Source organism: Corvus moneduloides, chromosome 27, assembly GCF_009650955.1.
Source record: "Corvus moneduloides isolate bCorMon1 chromosome 27, bCorMon1.pri, whole genome shotgun sequence".
Taxonomy (NCBI): Eukaryota; Metazoa; Chordata; class Aves; order Passeriformes; family Corvidae; genus Corvus; species Corvus moneduloides.
Window position 1 is genome coordinate 5,362,238 of NC_045502.1, and position 12,539 is coordinate 5,374,776.

At 57.9% G+C, this 12,539-nt stretch overlaps 1 protein-coding gene across 3 annotated transcripts; it reads left to right on the forward strand.

The window, feature by feature from the left end:
• Positions 1 to 3,616: 3,616 nt before the first annotated feature.
• LOC116435674 (serine/threonine-protein kinase pim-1-like) lies at positions 3,617 to 7,890 on the forward strand. 3 transcript variants are annotated; one of them, XM_032092181.1, is made up of 7 exons: positions 3,617 to 4,286; positions 4,408 to 4,458; positions 4,681 to 5,047; positions 5,682 to 5,858; positions 6,116 to 6,265; positions 6,455 to 7,376; positions 7,665 to 7,890. In XM_032092181.1, exons 1-5 carry the CDS (start codon positions 3,717 to 3,719, stop codon positions 6,220 to 6,222), a joined length of 1,272 nt encoding a protein of 423 aa, XP_031948072.1. In that variant the 5' UTR covers positions 3,617 to 3,716; the 3' UTR covers positions 6,223 to 6,265; positions 6,455 to 7,376; positions 7,665 to 7,890. The 3 variants fall into 3 exon arrangements, with proteins under 3 accessions (XP_031948072.1, XP_031948073.1, XP_031948074.1); XM_032092182.1 differs by having other exon boundaries at positions 6,493 to 7,376; XM_032092183.1 differs by having other exon boundaries at positions 3,618 to 4,214.
• Positions 7,891 to 12,539: the final 4,649 nt, after the last annotated feature.

Here is a 12,539-nt window from a genome sequence, read left to right on the forward strand (position 1 = left end):
CGGCAGGGCCTGGTGGAATCAAGGGGATCGTAGTGACACTGTGGGGCTCCATGAGGCCCCGGGGCCATTCTGGCTGTGTGGAAGCAAGGATACCATTGTTACGCTACGGGGCATCATGGAACCAAGGAGGCCATTGTGAAGCAGCGGGGGAACCCGCTGAGACTATGATGACACTTCAAGGCCTTGTGACACCGAAGGGCCATTGTGGGACTGCAGGGCCTCGTGGAACCAATGAGACCATTGTGACATCCCAGGGCCTCATGGGAGCCAGGGGCCATTGTGACACAGCCAGGCCTCAGAGAACCGAGGGGCCGTTGTGACACTGCGTGGCACCATGGAGCCAAGGAGACCACTGTGACACTACAGGGCGTCACGGAACTAAGAACAATGTAACAGTAAGAGGCCCAATGGAATCCAGGGGCCATTGTGACACCACAGGGCCTCATAGAACCAAGGAAACCATTGTGACACTGCAAGGTCTCATGGAAGCAAAGGGCCAGTGTGACACAGCCAGGCCTTGTGGAACCAAGGGGCCATTGTGATCCTGGGGAGCCCAATAGAACCAAGGAGCCATTGTGACACTGCAGGACCTTATGGAATCATGGAGACCGCTGTGACACTCTGTGACCTCATGGAACCAGTGGGCCATTGTGTTATTTTGCAGCCCCATGGAACCAAGGAAACCATTTGGACACAGCAAGGCCTCATGGAAGCAAGGGGCCTTTGTGCTACTGTAGAGCCAAGGAGACCACTGTGATATTGCTGGGCCTCAGGGGAACAAAACTGTGATGCTGCAGGGCCCCAAGGATCCAAAGAACATGGAACAGGACTGGTTGGCTTGGCCTCCTGGGGGCCACCTGCCTGGTCCAGCTGACCTTGGCATGTTGAGGGTTGCTTCTCCTCTGCCCCTGAAATGCTGGAGTTCCGTGCTTTCCTTTCTGTGGGAAAGAACTGTCCTTCTCCTCCAGGGACCCATGGCTGAAATTAGGATTCTGCCTCCAAATTTGATTCTATCCGAGGATTGTTCCCATGTGAAACCTGCCAGGACAGACAGCTCAGGCTGGCCTTGGCCTCTTAGGGGCCACCTCGCATCTGCCTTCAAAACACAGGGGGGCTGTGCTTTTCTTCCCATGGAAAAAACCATCTTTCAAGTCCAGCCATCCATGGCCAAAATTGGGAATCCACCTCTGAAATTCCATCTATCCAAGGAATAGCTCCCAGACAAAAGCTGCCAGGAATGTCCAGCTTCCCTTGGCTTCCTGAGGGCCAGCTCTCATCTGCCTTTGAAACACTGGGGCTCCTCACTCTTCTGCCGGTGGAAAAGAACTGTCCTTCTTGGCCAGACGTCCATGGACAAAACTGGGATTTGGCCTCCCAAGATCCGTCTATCCAAGGATTGCTCCAAGACAAAAGCTGCCAAGACAAACAGGTCTGGCTGGCCTTGGCCTCCTTGAGCCACCATTAATCAGCCTTTGAAACACTGGGGCTCTGCCCTTTCCTTCCTGGCGAGAAGAACTGTCATTCCGGTCCAGGCACCCACAGCTGAAATGGAATTCCACCTCCAAAACTCCCCATATGTCCAAGGGTTGCTTTCAGACAGAAGCTGCAAGGACAGACAGCTCTGGCTTGCCTTGGCCTCTGGTGGCTGCCTCTCATCTGCCTTCAAAACACTGGGGTTCTGTGGTTTCCTTCCTGTAGAAAAGAACCGACCTTCTTGTCCAGGTGCCCGTGGCCTCAAGCACATGATCACTACATAGGGACAAAGGAGCTCTGTGCTCAGTGGAGTGGAGACTGAGGACAGTGGAGGAGAGTCCTGGGAGGGCTTGAAGGGTGGTTTCAGAGATGGTGGATCCTTTTGACATAGTAGAGAACAGCCGGCAAAAGAAAGAATTAATGCAAAGGGCAGCAGGGGAGGCCCAGACTGGACACGAGGAGAAAGGAATTTCTCTCCCAGGGCAGTGCAGTGGTGCAGCGTGTCCCCCAGAAGGAGTCTGGAGCAGCCCAAGGCTTTGTGTGCCCAGGCAGAGGCAGGCAGGACGCAGAGCTGCCAGCAAAGGAAGGGGCCAGCCAGGTGGGGCAGCCGGGGGGATGAGGACAGCCTGCAGGGACAGAGGTGCAGGGCAGGGACACTGTAGGGACAGCCTGGGCCGGAGAGGGCAGAGGGATGTGCAGCAGCTGCAAGGCCCTGACAGAGGCAACTTCTGCAGCCCTTTGGCCACGGCTGCTGGCCCTGGCCCTGAGGCCAGTTGGGAGACAAGTGACCCTTGCAGCCCTGGGGCCTCAGTGCCTCTTTTTTCCTGCTCAGCAGCATGGCAGGGGCCACCCCATGGTGCTGCCCTTGGCATTGCACATGCCCACATCCCAGTGCCCCGGGAAGAGTCCCGAGCAATGAGGGAGGGACAGGATCTGCCTTTCCGGCGGCTGGGGCACTGCCTGCAGCCAGCCCGGGCACAGCACAGAGGCACAGAGGGGTTCCATCAGTTAGGGCTGGGAAGATGCTGAGAAGTGACCGCGGGAGAATCATTCCCAGCCCTTGACACAGGAAGCCTCTGGCTGCAGGACAGTGCAGCTGCAGTTCCTGGAGTGATCTCCTCAAGCTGGAACATGCCACTGACTGTGGATTCAGGAAGTGCATTCTCTGAGTATCTCTGGTGTAGAACATGAGGACATGCTCAGGCCTTCAGCTCAGTCCAGTAATATTTCCAACACAATCCTTTCTATAAGGATGAAATTTCCTGAGACTGTTTTCAGTCTCCTACTCTTGGGGAATGGGGGAAATGATAATGGAATTCTTCATTTTTAAGAGTCCCTAAGGCATCGGAACTGTAACTTGAGTGCTCTGCAGGAGTTTCCTAAAGTGCTTTCAAGCCACTCCTCTGCCAAGCACAGCACCGGCATCACCTTTGCTGGACCCGCCAGGCTTAGTCTGACCTGTCCTTTCTCCCACCTGCAAACAGAACCTGTCCCCAGCCAGTGCCCTGCACACAGGCAGGTTTCTGTAGGGCCAAGGAGTGTGCACAGAGATATGGGGTCTGTGAGTGCTGGCAGGAAGAGGTCAGGCACAGGGAAACAGCTCCAGGGGGAAGATCTTCAGCAAGCAGAGAGAAGATCAGGCAATGAGAGAAAACAAAAGCCAGATGATGGAAAAGAAAAAAGTCCGTGGACTCCGTCGGGGGGAGAAATTGCAGTCCACAACCAATGTGGTTGATAAAAGCAAGCTCCCTTTATTAGCAATCCAAAGGCACTTATATAGTATACCAGCTTGTTAACTCTTAAGTGGCTTAAAACTTATCAAAGCGAATTTCTGCTTCTACATAATTAGACTCACATTGGCAAGCTTCTACAGTTATGTTATGATTAAAAGAATTCAGAGTTCAGCCTCCCTTCTCTCCCGGTTAGCACATCTTATCAGCACAGCTGCATCGCTTCAAACTCCCTTCTTTTGGCCCGGGGCGCGCGGGGGAAAAACGGACACCCGGGCAGCAGACACACGGACACGCGGACAAACGCTCCCAGCGCTTCAGCGGCAGCGGCGGCAGCAGCAGCAGCGGCAGCAGCGGCAGCAGCAGAAGAGCAACACGAAAGCAGCGGTTCTGCAGACCCTCCGCGTTCCTTGTCCTGTTCCTCCTCTCCTTCTCCCAGTGTCCCGCATCCCCTGTCCCGCTCTCCCTTCAGTGCTCCACCCCCTCCGCCCCTTCCGCGGCCTCCCTCTCCCCATGCCAGGCCGGGCCATGCGCCCGGCCCGCCCCCGGCCCCGGGCGGGGCTGCGCCCTCCCCGCCCCCGGGCGTCCCGCCGCGGTCTCGCCTCCGCCCGGCTCTTGCCGTACTGGCGGTGGCGCTGCTGGGCGGGCATCAGTGCCTGCCTCTTGGGCAGCATTGCCAGCCTCTGGCTCCGGCCGGCCCGACTCCGGCCCCGGCCCCGGCCCCGGCCCCGGCCCCGGCCCCGGCTCCTCCCGGGACCCGCCGAGGACACGGACGGCGCGGCCGCTCCCGCCGCGTCCGCTGCGTCTTCCCCGGTCCGAGCTCTTCCGCTCGGCAGCGCGGCCCCCGCCCCCGAGCCGCCGGTGTCCCCTTCGAAAGAGGCAACATCTGGGGATACCCGGCCCGGGGCGGTTGAGGAGCGGCCGGAGGCCGTTCCTGGCCCCGGGCCGAGCGCTGACAGCCGCGTCTCGCCGGCAGGGAAGGCGCAGCAGGGCCTGACGGAGCGCTACCGGGTGGGTTCGCTGCTGGGGCGCGGCGGCTTCGGCAGCGTCTTGGCGGCGACGCGGCTCTCGGACGGCGCCCCGGTGAGTGGCGGGGCCGGCGGCGGGCGCAGGAGGAGGGGGGCGGAGGAGGGCGCAGGAGAAGGAGGATGGGGCTGGTCAGGGCGGGCGGCGAGCTCAGCCCGCTGCTCCCCTTGGCTTGCAGGTGGCCATCAAACGGGTGCCACGGAACCGCATCCGTCATTGGGGCGAGCTGGTGAGTGAGCGGGGGGAGGAGGGGGGTGGTGGGCAGCGGGAGAAGCCGGGGCGTGACGGGCGGGGATAAGCCGAGGCCCGGGAGGGTGGAAGGCGGCAGGACGCCTCGGGGGAGAGCGGGCGTGGGGGCAGCGGAGGGCGCAGAGCATCCCGGGCTGGGCGAGGGCTTCCCGAGCCCTGGCACGGCATCAGCCCCGCTGACGGCATCGTGCTCCTCCCGCAGCCCGACGGCACCAGCGCACCACTCGAGGTCGTGCTGCTGGACAAGGTGTCCACCGGCTTCCCTGGTGTGGTGCAGCTCCTCGAGTGGCTCGAGCTCCCCAACAACGTGGTGCTGGTGATGGAGCGGCCGGAGCACTCTCAGGACCTGCTTCATTTCATTCGAGCGCGGGGCTTCCTGTCCGAGGAGGTGGCACGGGAGCTGTTCCGCCAGGTCCTGGAGGCCGTGCGGCACTGCACCAGCTGCGGGGTCCTGCACAGGGACCTGAAACCAGAGAACATCCTGGTTGACCTGGCCACCGGCCAGGCCAAATTGATTGACTTTGGCTGCGGCACCCACCTGCAAGACACAGCCTACACCCGCTTTGCAGGTGAGTCCCCGCCGGGGTAGGCTCCCGGTGCCGGCATCTCGCGGCCCAGCCTGGCTGTGGCAGCGGGGATTCTCCCTTTTGATGCCAGGACCGAGTGTTCAGCCCAGTTGCTTTTGAGGGCGGGTGGCCGGGGGCCCATCTTCCAGCCCTGCTGGCAGCCTTTGCCAGCCACTCTGCCCAGGACTGGCGCTGGGGCTGGGGCAGCCAGCGTGACAAAAACACACCCGTGGGTGGGGGTAGCAGAGAGGGGGGGGCCAGAAGCTGTGCACCCGCCGGTTTGGTGTGCAGGCGAGAAATGGCTTGGCCTGCTCAGCTCGCCTTGTTTGCCTTGGCTTCAGAATGTTTTTTGGGGCAATGCAGGCAGGGAGGGTGAAGGCATGGTTTTCCCCCCGGCACTGAGCGGGTTTTCCCTTTGCGTGGAATGCTCGGGCCTTGCCAGGGCTTCCACTGCCCTCTTGCGACACCGGTGGCTTCTTTTACAACCCACAGTTTGTCCACAAGTCACAGGCGCTGGCGAGAGGGCAGCGGGTCACGCCGCGTGCCACTGGTGCGGCCCCCGCGTGCCCAGGGATGCTGGGGCGAGGCTCCGGGAGCAGGCAGCGTCCCCCTAATGAACTGCCTCTCTATTCCGTAGGAACACCATCGTACAGCCCCCCGGAATGGAACCACTTTGGCTGGTACTACGGCGAGGCAGCGACCGTCTGGTCCCTGGGCATCGTGCTGCACCAGATGGTCTGCGGGCAGCACCCGTTCCCGAAGGGCCGGAACATCAGCTGGGGCCAGCTGTCGCTCCCACAACGGCTCTCTCAAGGTGGATGCTCATCTCTGCGGCACGGGGGGAATAGCAGTGCTGGGAGACAGCAGCGGGCTCAGGAGCATCCCGCTCTGGCAGCTGCCGAGGAGGTGGCACATGCCCCGCTCTCCTGCTCTCCTCCAAAACAAAGAATGGACGGGAAAGTTCAGGCACAGCTCGGAGCCCCCGTGGCATGGCCTGGGCATGGCAATAGTGGGGCAAAGCGGACAGGAGCCTTCTGCAACTGACCGGCGCTTTCTGGTTTCTCCCCGCAGACTGCAAGGAGCTGATCAGATGGTGTCTGTCCCTGCACTCCTTGGACAGGCCCTCATTAGAAGACCTGTTGGGTGATCCTTGGCTGCAGGATATTCATCATCCATAGAAGAAGGGAGAGAGCCACAGGCACACTTTGATCCAGGGAGCCGGTAAGTTACAGCTCCACACGTGCCTTGGCAAGAAGAAGCCAAGAAACGCAGGCTTTTTTGCCCTGCCTGTATCGCTGCGCAGGGGTCGTCAGATGGGAACACGCAGCCCTTGTGCTGGAGCTGAGCTGCTCTTCCCAGCACTGGTGGCCGCCGTGCAAGCTGCTTTTGCTTGTCCTGCTTCACTGACAGCCGGGGCCCTGGGCGGGGCACTGACAGCCTGCTCTCAGCCGCAGGGAAGAAGGAGCCCCTGGAGAAGCTGTGCCAGGTGGGGCTGCTGCTGCTGGAGACATGGAGGACGACGTCAAGGATGACAAGCTCTTCCTCGACCTGGCCACCGGCAAGCTGAAGATGATGGGCTTCGATTCTGGCACCTTCTTCAAAGCCAGGCTCCACAGCGAATTTACAGATGAGTCCACACCCAGGGGGATGCTCCCAGATTTGGGCATTGCACGGCCTGGCCGGGAAGCAAAGGTTCCCCCCTTTGCTGGGGCGGATGCAACTAATCCTTCAGCCGGCTGCCAAGCTGCTTTTCGGCAGGGCGGGCGGGATGGGCTGGGGTGCTTACGAAATGGGAGTCGGCCCCTGGCCCTGCCAACAGCCCCCACCACCCACTGTTCCCCGGGCTGGGGCTGGGGCTGGGGCAGCCAGCGCGACACAAACAAGCCCCCATGGCAGGAGCAGAGGTGGCACTCCAGGAGCTGTGCACGGGCTGCTTTGTTTTGCAGGAAAGGAAGGGCTTGGGCTGCTCCAGTCCCCTTGTTTGCTTTGGGCTCGCCGTGCCTGTTGGGGGGCAGTGCAGGGGGGAAGGGAGAAAGCGTGGGCTTCCCTCGCCCGTGGGTGGGTTTTTCCCCAGCATGTAGGGAAGGTTGGGCCTTGCTCAGGCCCCCGACAGAGAGAAGATTTTTGACCTTTTTTCTTGTTTCTCCTTTTTGTCTGTAATGCCTTTTCTTTAATTTGTTGTTTGTTTTTCTTCAAGGAAGCGTTGTAGGTGGTGTCCAGTCTGGATCGGGAAGTGCTTGGGAGCAGCTGCGGCGTGGATGGGACGTGGCCTTGGAGAAGGCCGAGGACATGGCTTGGGAGCAGCTTTTCTTCCGGCGGCGGGTGGCGTGCGGTGGGTCCCCGTCTTCTTGGCACGGGTGGGATAAGGGCTTTTGGGAGATGGCAGCGAGCACAGGAGCATCCCGCTCTGGGCAGCTGCTGAGGAGGTGGATCTGCCACGGCTGGCTGCGGGCGGTGGCACGTGTCCTGCCATCCTGCTCTCCTGCCAAAGGCAGCAGGGACGGGCGGCTTCGGGCACCGCTCTGAGCACGGCCAGCACGGCCTGGGCACCGCGGGCGGCTGGGACAAGGGGGACAGCAGCCTTCAAGTGACGGGCGGTTTCTGCTTTCTCTCCTTGCAGCCGCGCTCTGTGGATGCTGAGGCTGCTCTGGGCTCCGCCAGGGCTCTGCTGCGGCTCAGCACCGGGCCGGAAGAAGCCAAAGAAGAACCGGTGTGAGCTGCAGCAGAGACGTGCCCGAGCATTTCGGCAACGCAGCTCAAGCCTGCAGAGTGCACGCCTCCAGGGGAAAACATGACACCCCCCCGCCCCAAATAAACTTGTTCAATAACTTGTGAAATGAAATCAATCTGGGATGAGCCCAAATGACATTTCTCAGCTTGCTCAAGCTTTAGCTCAGCCCTTCTCTGCACAGTTCTCTGCCCCACCTGCCTTTTACTTCACAAGTGCTCCCTCCCTCTTTTCCCCCAGTGAGTTGCCAGCTCAGGGCAGTCTCTGTCGCACTGTAGCCTTCCTTGATGCCCCTGACCACGAGGAGGAGCGAGCCCCAGGTTTAGGGACTCATCCTTTCACTGGCAGAAGAACAGCAATATCTCAGAGGTCCGGTGAGACTTGAGTGTCATTCAAGAGCTGCCCTCCAGGCCTCAGCTCTCCTCACTGTTAGCTTCCCACTGCCACTTTTCCTCGTCCTTGCAGCAGGATGAGCTCTGTGAATCCCCTTGACCCTCCCCACTCCTGCCAGCCCAGCCACTGTCATAGGTTAGCAAGCATAGTCCCGGAAGGGATGTCCTTGCTAAGAGGTGCTTACAGTTTCCTCTGGGACCTGACAGAACCTATCAGCTGGCCAGTTTGAATATGGACAATTCTCTAAGCCACTTAAAGTTGTGACCACCTCTGTGATCCACATTTAAGAATAGGCAAACTCCCCCTCCAAGCTCTCTCTCGTTTCCGGCGCTGGGACAGGTGGCTGCGGGCCCCGTGTGGGGGCCAGTGGGCCCGGCCCAGGCCCTGCTCGGGCCAGGCCGGGCCGGGCCACGGCCATCCTGGAGCCGATGGACCTGTTCCAGCCATGGAACCCCCCCCACTGCCTTGCCGTGGGCAGCCGGAGCGGCTCGGCTCTCCCCCCTCTCCACTGCGATAAGAAAAATTCAACATTCCAGCTGCAAAGCTGCAAGGCCGAGGTGAGATTAACCCTTTTATTGCTGTGAAGAGCTGAAAACCCTGAGGGAAGAGAGAGAGGAGATGCTTAAAGCTGAAATTCTGTTGTGAAGCTGTGATATATCAGAGTATCTCATGGTAATTTCATGAAGATCTGGGGGGTGGAGTGTTCAGCTCGCAAGCAAAAGCACCTGCGCTGAGATAGGCAGATGCTGACGCAGCTGTAATTTCATGAGAAGTTTGGACAGGGAGAGATGGACCAGATGAGGACTTTTGCTCCAAACGGGAAAGGAGAAAACCTCAGTCCCTAGAGATGCTCCCAGAGATAGTCCTAACGATGAAGATGATGAAGACCCTTTGCTCCCAGGGAGGGAGAAGGGCCTCTGTTTTTGTTTCTGAACGGCTCAACCTTAAAATTGTACCCCAAAAACTTCAAGAGTGGACCCTCGAAAGCAGTTGCGGGAAAAGCTGCAAGTCGGGGGAAGGGACTCACATGCGAGCAGAGAGACTCCTCTTCCTAAATGGACTGAACAATATTTGGAAGTGGGCGGCTGTCTCGTTGTGATAATGTTTTCATAGCACGAGCAAGAAGAGACTTCTCTTTCTAAATGGACTGAACAAGGTTATTATGGAAGTGGTAACAGACTGAACATCTCAAGGGTTGTCTTTTTACATTGTCAGTGGGAGAAGGGAGGAAGGTGGGGGGAGGAGGAGAGTTCTGAAGGTGGTATAATTTTTTTTCCCTCTTTTAGGTCTGTTAATAAACTTCTTTATATTCTTTCAAGTTTGGTGCCTGTTTTGCATTTCTCCTAATTCTTATCTCACAGCAGATAAACAGTAATGAGTATTTTGGACCAAACCACTACACTAAATTGGTGTTTCTGCCCGGTTACAAACCGAACCCGCGACAGAATAGAAGCAGAATGATCAGATAAGTTTATACAACACAATCCTTCAAAATTTTCACAGCCATGCCCATGTACTAGTAAAAGATAGTCAAGGGCAGCTCTGTTTTGTAAAGTGGCATGTTTGACAGCCTCTTCATCTGTCAGCAAGTCACTGATCATAGAAGAAGTGGCATTTACTTCTTTACTGTGCCTAAAATTTCTAATTTTTGAAGGTCAAATTTATCAACTTTAAAATTATCAATATAAGCTTGGTGTCTCGGGCTGGGAGTTGGAGAAATGTGATGATTATCATATGGCCAATATTTATCAAAAGTAACATTACCAAAACCTTCTGGGAAAGGCACTCAATAAGTTGAGAAAGGTTTGTCAGGGCTCGTGTTGGATAAACAGATGGTGTCGGAGCCTGCGGACTTGGCTAAAAGCAACCCAAACATTTGTCTTTGGTTGATTTACAGGTAAAGCTTCACTGCAAAAACAAAAACAAAAGGTTAAAAGCAACATGCATCTACACAAATAATGCTAAAACTCCATTCTTTTCTTGAGCCGTTTCTGGCAGACGATCTTCTCTCAGTGGTTCTGCCTAGTTCACATTTGGGTGCTGCTTCTCGGCTTCCACTCGCGGGGTCACTGGCTGAAGGGGAACCATCAACAGGCTTTGATGTGTGGTACAGCTTCACGTTCTTTGCTGGAATCCACTTGATTCCTTCACCTGTGGAGAGACATGCAAACCCCTTTCCCCATGTTATAAGATCATATGGTCTTTCTATTTTTCCTGATTCTAAATTCTTAATTAAAATTGGGGGGTGTTCTTTCAATTTTGCTTTTTTGTTGTTCAAGAAATATCTGTAAATGGGGGGGTCAGGCTCTTCTGCAGAGCTGTTCAAGAAATTATAAATATACAAGGCTTTATTCAACCTTCTTTGAGGTGTAGCCTGGGCTTCTCCCCCTTTCTGTTGATTTAAAATGCGTTTTAAAGTTTGATGTGTTCCTTTTAGGATACTTTTTAGCAGTTGTTTAAGATACGGTGAGCAAATACCACTGTATTTTACAGCCCTTTTTAGTTCTTTAATTTCGAGAGTGGGGATGGGAGCCCACGTTTTAGGACTGTCAGGCTGTTGGCTAGCTATCACAGGCTTAGCTAATAGACTAAGACTTTCATCTTTACAGATTTGATGTCTTATTTCATGCCAGTCTGTTAATTGAGAATAATCTGAGCACTTTGGAGGATTTTTTGATTCAGAAAGCAGCGCTGACAAACTCTCGGAACTCGTTTTCTCTTTCTGGGTTGCAAGATCCCGGCCGCTCGCTGGCGGGACTCTGGGGCTCATTGCAAACAAATCTGGCTGCTTTTCAGGGTTTCCTTGTGTTAGATTTAAAGCATCAGCTCCGGCAGAGGGGCTGTCCGTCCTCCCTGCCACTGGAGCTGCATCGTTGCCCTCCGTTCCCCCCCTGTTTGCGGCCTGTGAGGCGAGGCTGCGCTGCGCGGAGGGATATGGCTGCGCGGTGGTGGAGGGATACGGCTGCGCTGCGCGGCAGGATACGGCTGCGCGGTGGTGGAGGGATACGGCTGCACGGGGCGGAGGGAAACGGCTGCGCGGAGGGAAACGGCTGCACGGTGGCCGAGGGATACGGCTGCGCAGTGGCGGAGGGATACGGCTGCGCGGTGGCCGAGGGATACGGCTGCGCAGTGGCGGAGGGATACGGCTGCGCGGTGGCCGAGGGATACGGCTGCGCGGTGGTGGAGGGATACGGCTGCGCGGTGGCCGAGGGATACGGCTGCGCGGTGGCCGAGGGATACGGCTGCGCGGTGGCCGAGGGATACGGCTGCGCAGTGGCGGAGGGATACGGCTGCGCGGGGCAGAGGGATACGGCTGCGCGGGGCAGAGGGATACGGCTGCGCGGGGCGGAGGGATACGGATGCGTGGTGGTGGAGGGATACAGCTGCACGGGGCGGAGGGATATGGCTGCGCGGTGGTGGAGGGATACGGCTGCGCGGTGGTGGAAGGATACGGCTGCGCGGTGGTGGAAGGATACGGCTGCGCGGGGCAGAGGGATACGGCTGCGCGGTACCGGGGGACCCCGCCGGGGGCGGCTGCAGCGCGGGGATGGGGCCTGGCGGGGGCAGCGATGGCACGGCCGATCTCGGTGGCGGCGGGCGAGGAGGCGGCGGGGCCGCGGGGGACTGGCTCCGTGACTCCGGTGCGGCCGATCTCGGTGGCGGCGGGCGAGGAGGTGGCGGGGCCGCGGGGGACTGGCTCCGTGACTCCGGCGCGGCCGATCTCAGTGGCGGCGGGCGAGGATCCGGTGGGGGGGGGGGGGCACGGTGAATATTTCCACTAATGCTGCACAAGCCGGGATGAGTTTTGCGGTTCTCTTGTCCCGGCATGATATGGCATTAAATATTTTGATTGCCACTGAGTCCCAAAAGTCTCTGGTGTAGACTGCTTTAGAGTCAGCGACTGGGACATGGGTCACAGTCCATGCTATGAGATCTCTCAGTTCTTTTTTTGGCAATTTAGTTGGACTGGACTTAATTAGAGGTTTTAGGTGCTGATAGACATCCTTCTGTTGGGCAGACACATGCTGACCCATGACTGGATTACTCAGTGCTCACCTTTGCCATCCCGTCGCGGCAGGTGTCTCTCGTCGAGGTCCGGTCCAGGCTCTGACCCGTCGCAGCATCCGTCCGGCCTCCCTCGTTGAGGTCCGGTCCAGGCTCTGACCTGTCGCAGCGTCCGTCCAGCCTCCACACGCCTTCGTTTCAAGCATCTCCTCTCGTTAGCAGCTGCACACACTTTCCTTTCAAGCGTCTCGTTTGCAGCTCCTCAGGTCACTTCGTTTCAGCGACCGACTACACGTTCACCGAGAAGTCTCCTATATGCGGAAAAAATCCCCTTTTGCCCCTCTAAAATGCTGAGCACCAATTTATAGG

What these genes read in the sequence shown, in the direction of transcription:
- LOC116435674 (XM_032092181.1), top strand. Translation starts at nt 3,717, where the DNA reads ATGCCAGGCCGGGCCATGCGCCCGGCCCGCCCCCGGCCCCGGGCGGGG. An exon ending in AGCCTACACCCGCTTTGCAG is followed by an intron (nt 5,048 to 5,681) that starts GTGAGTCCCCGC and finishes TCTATTCCGTAG; the next exon opens with GAACACCATCGTACAGCCCC. An exon ending in CCCACAACGGCTCTCTCAAG is followed by an intron (nt 5,859 to 6,115) that starts GTGGATGCTCAT and finishes TTCTCCCCGCAG; the next exon opens with ACTGCAAGGAGCTGATCAGA.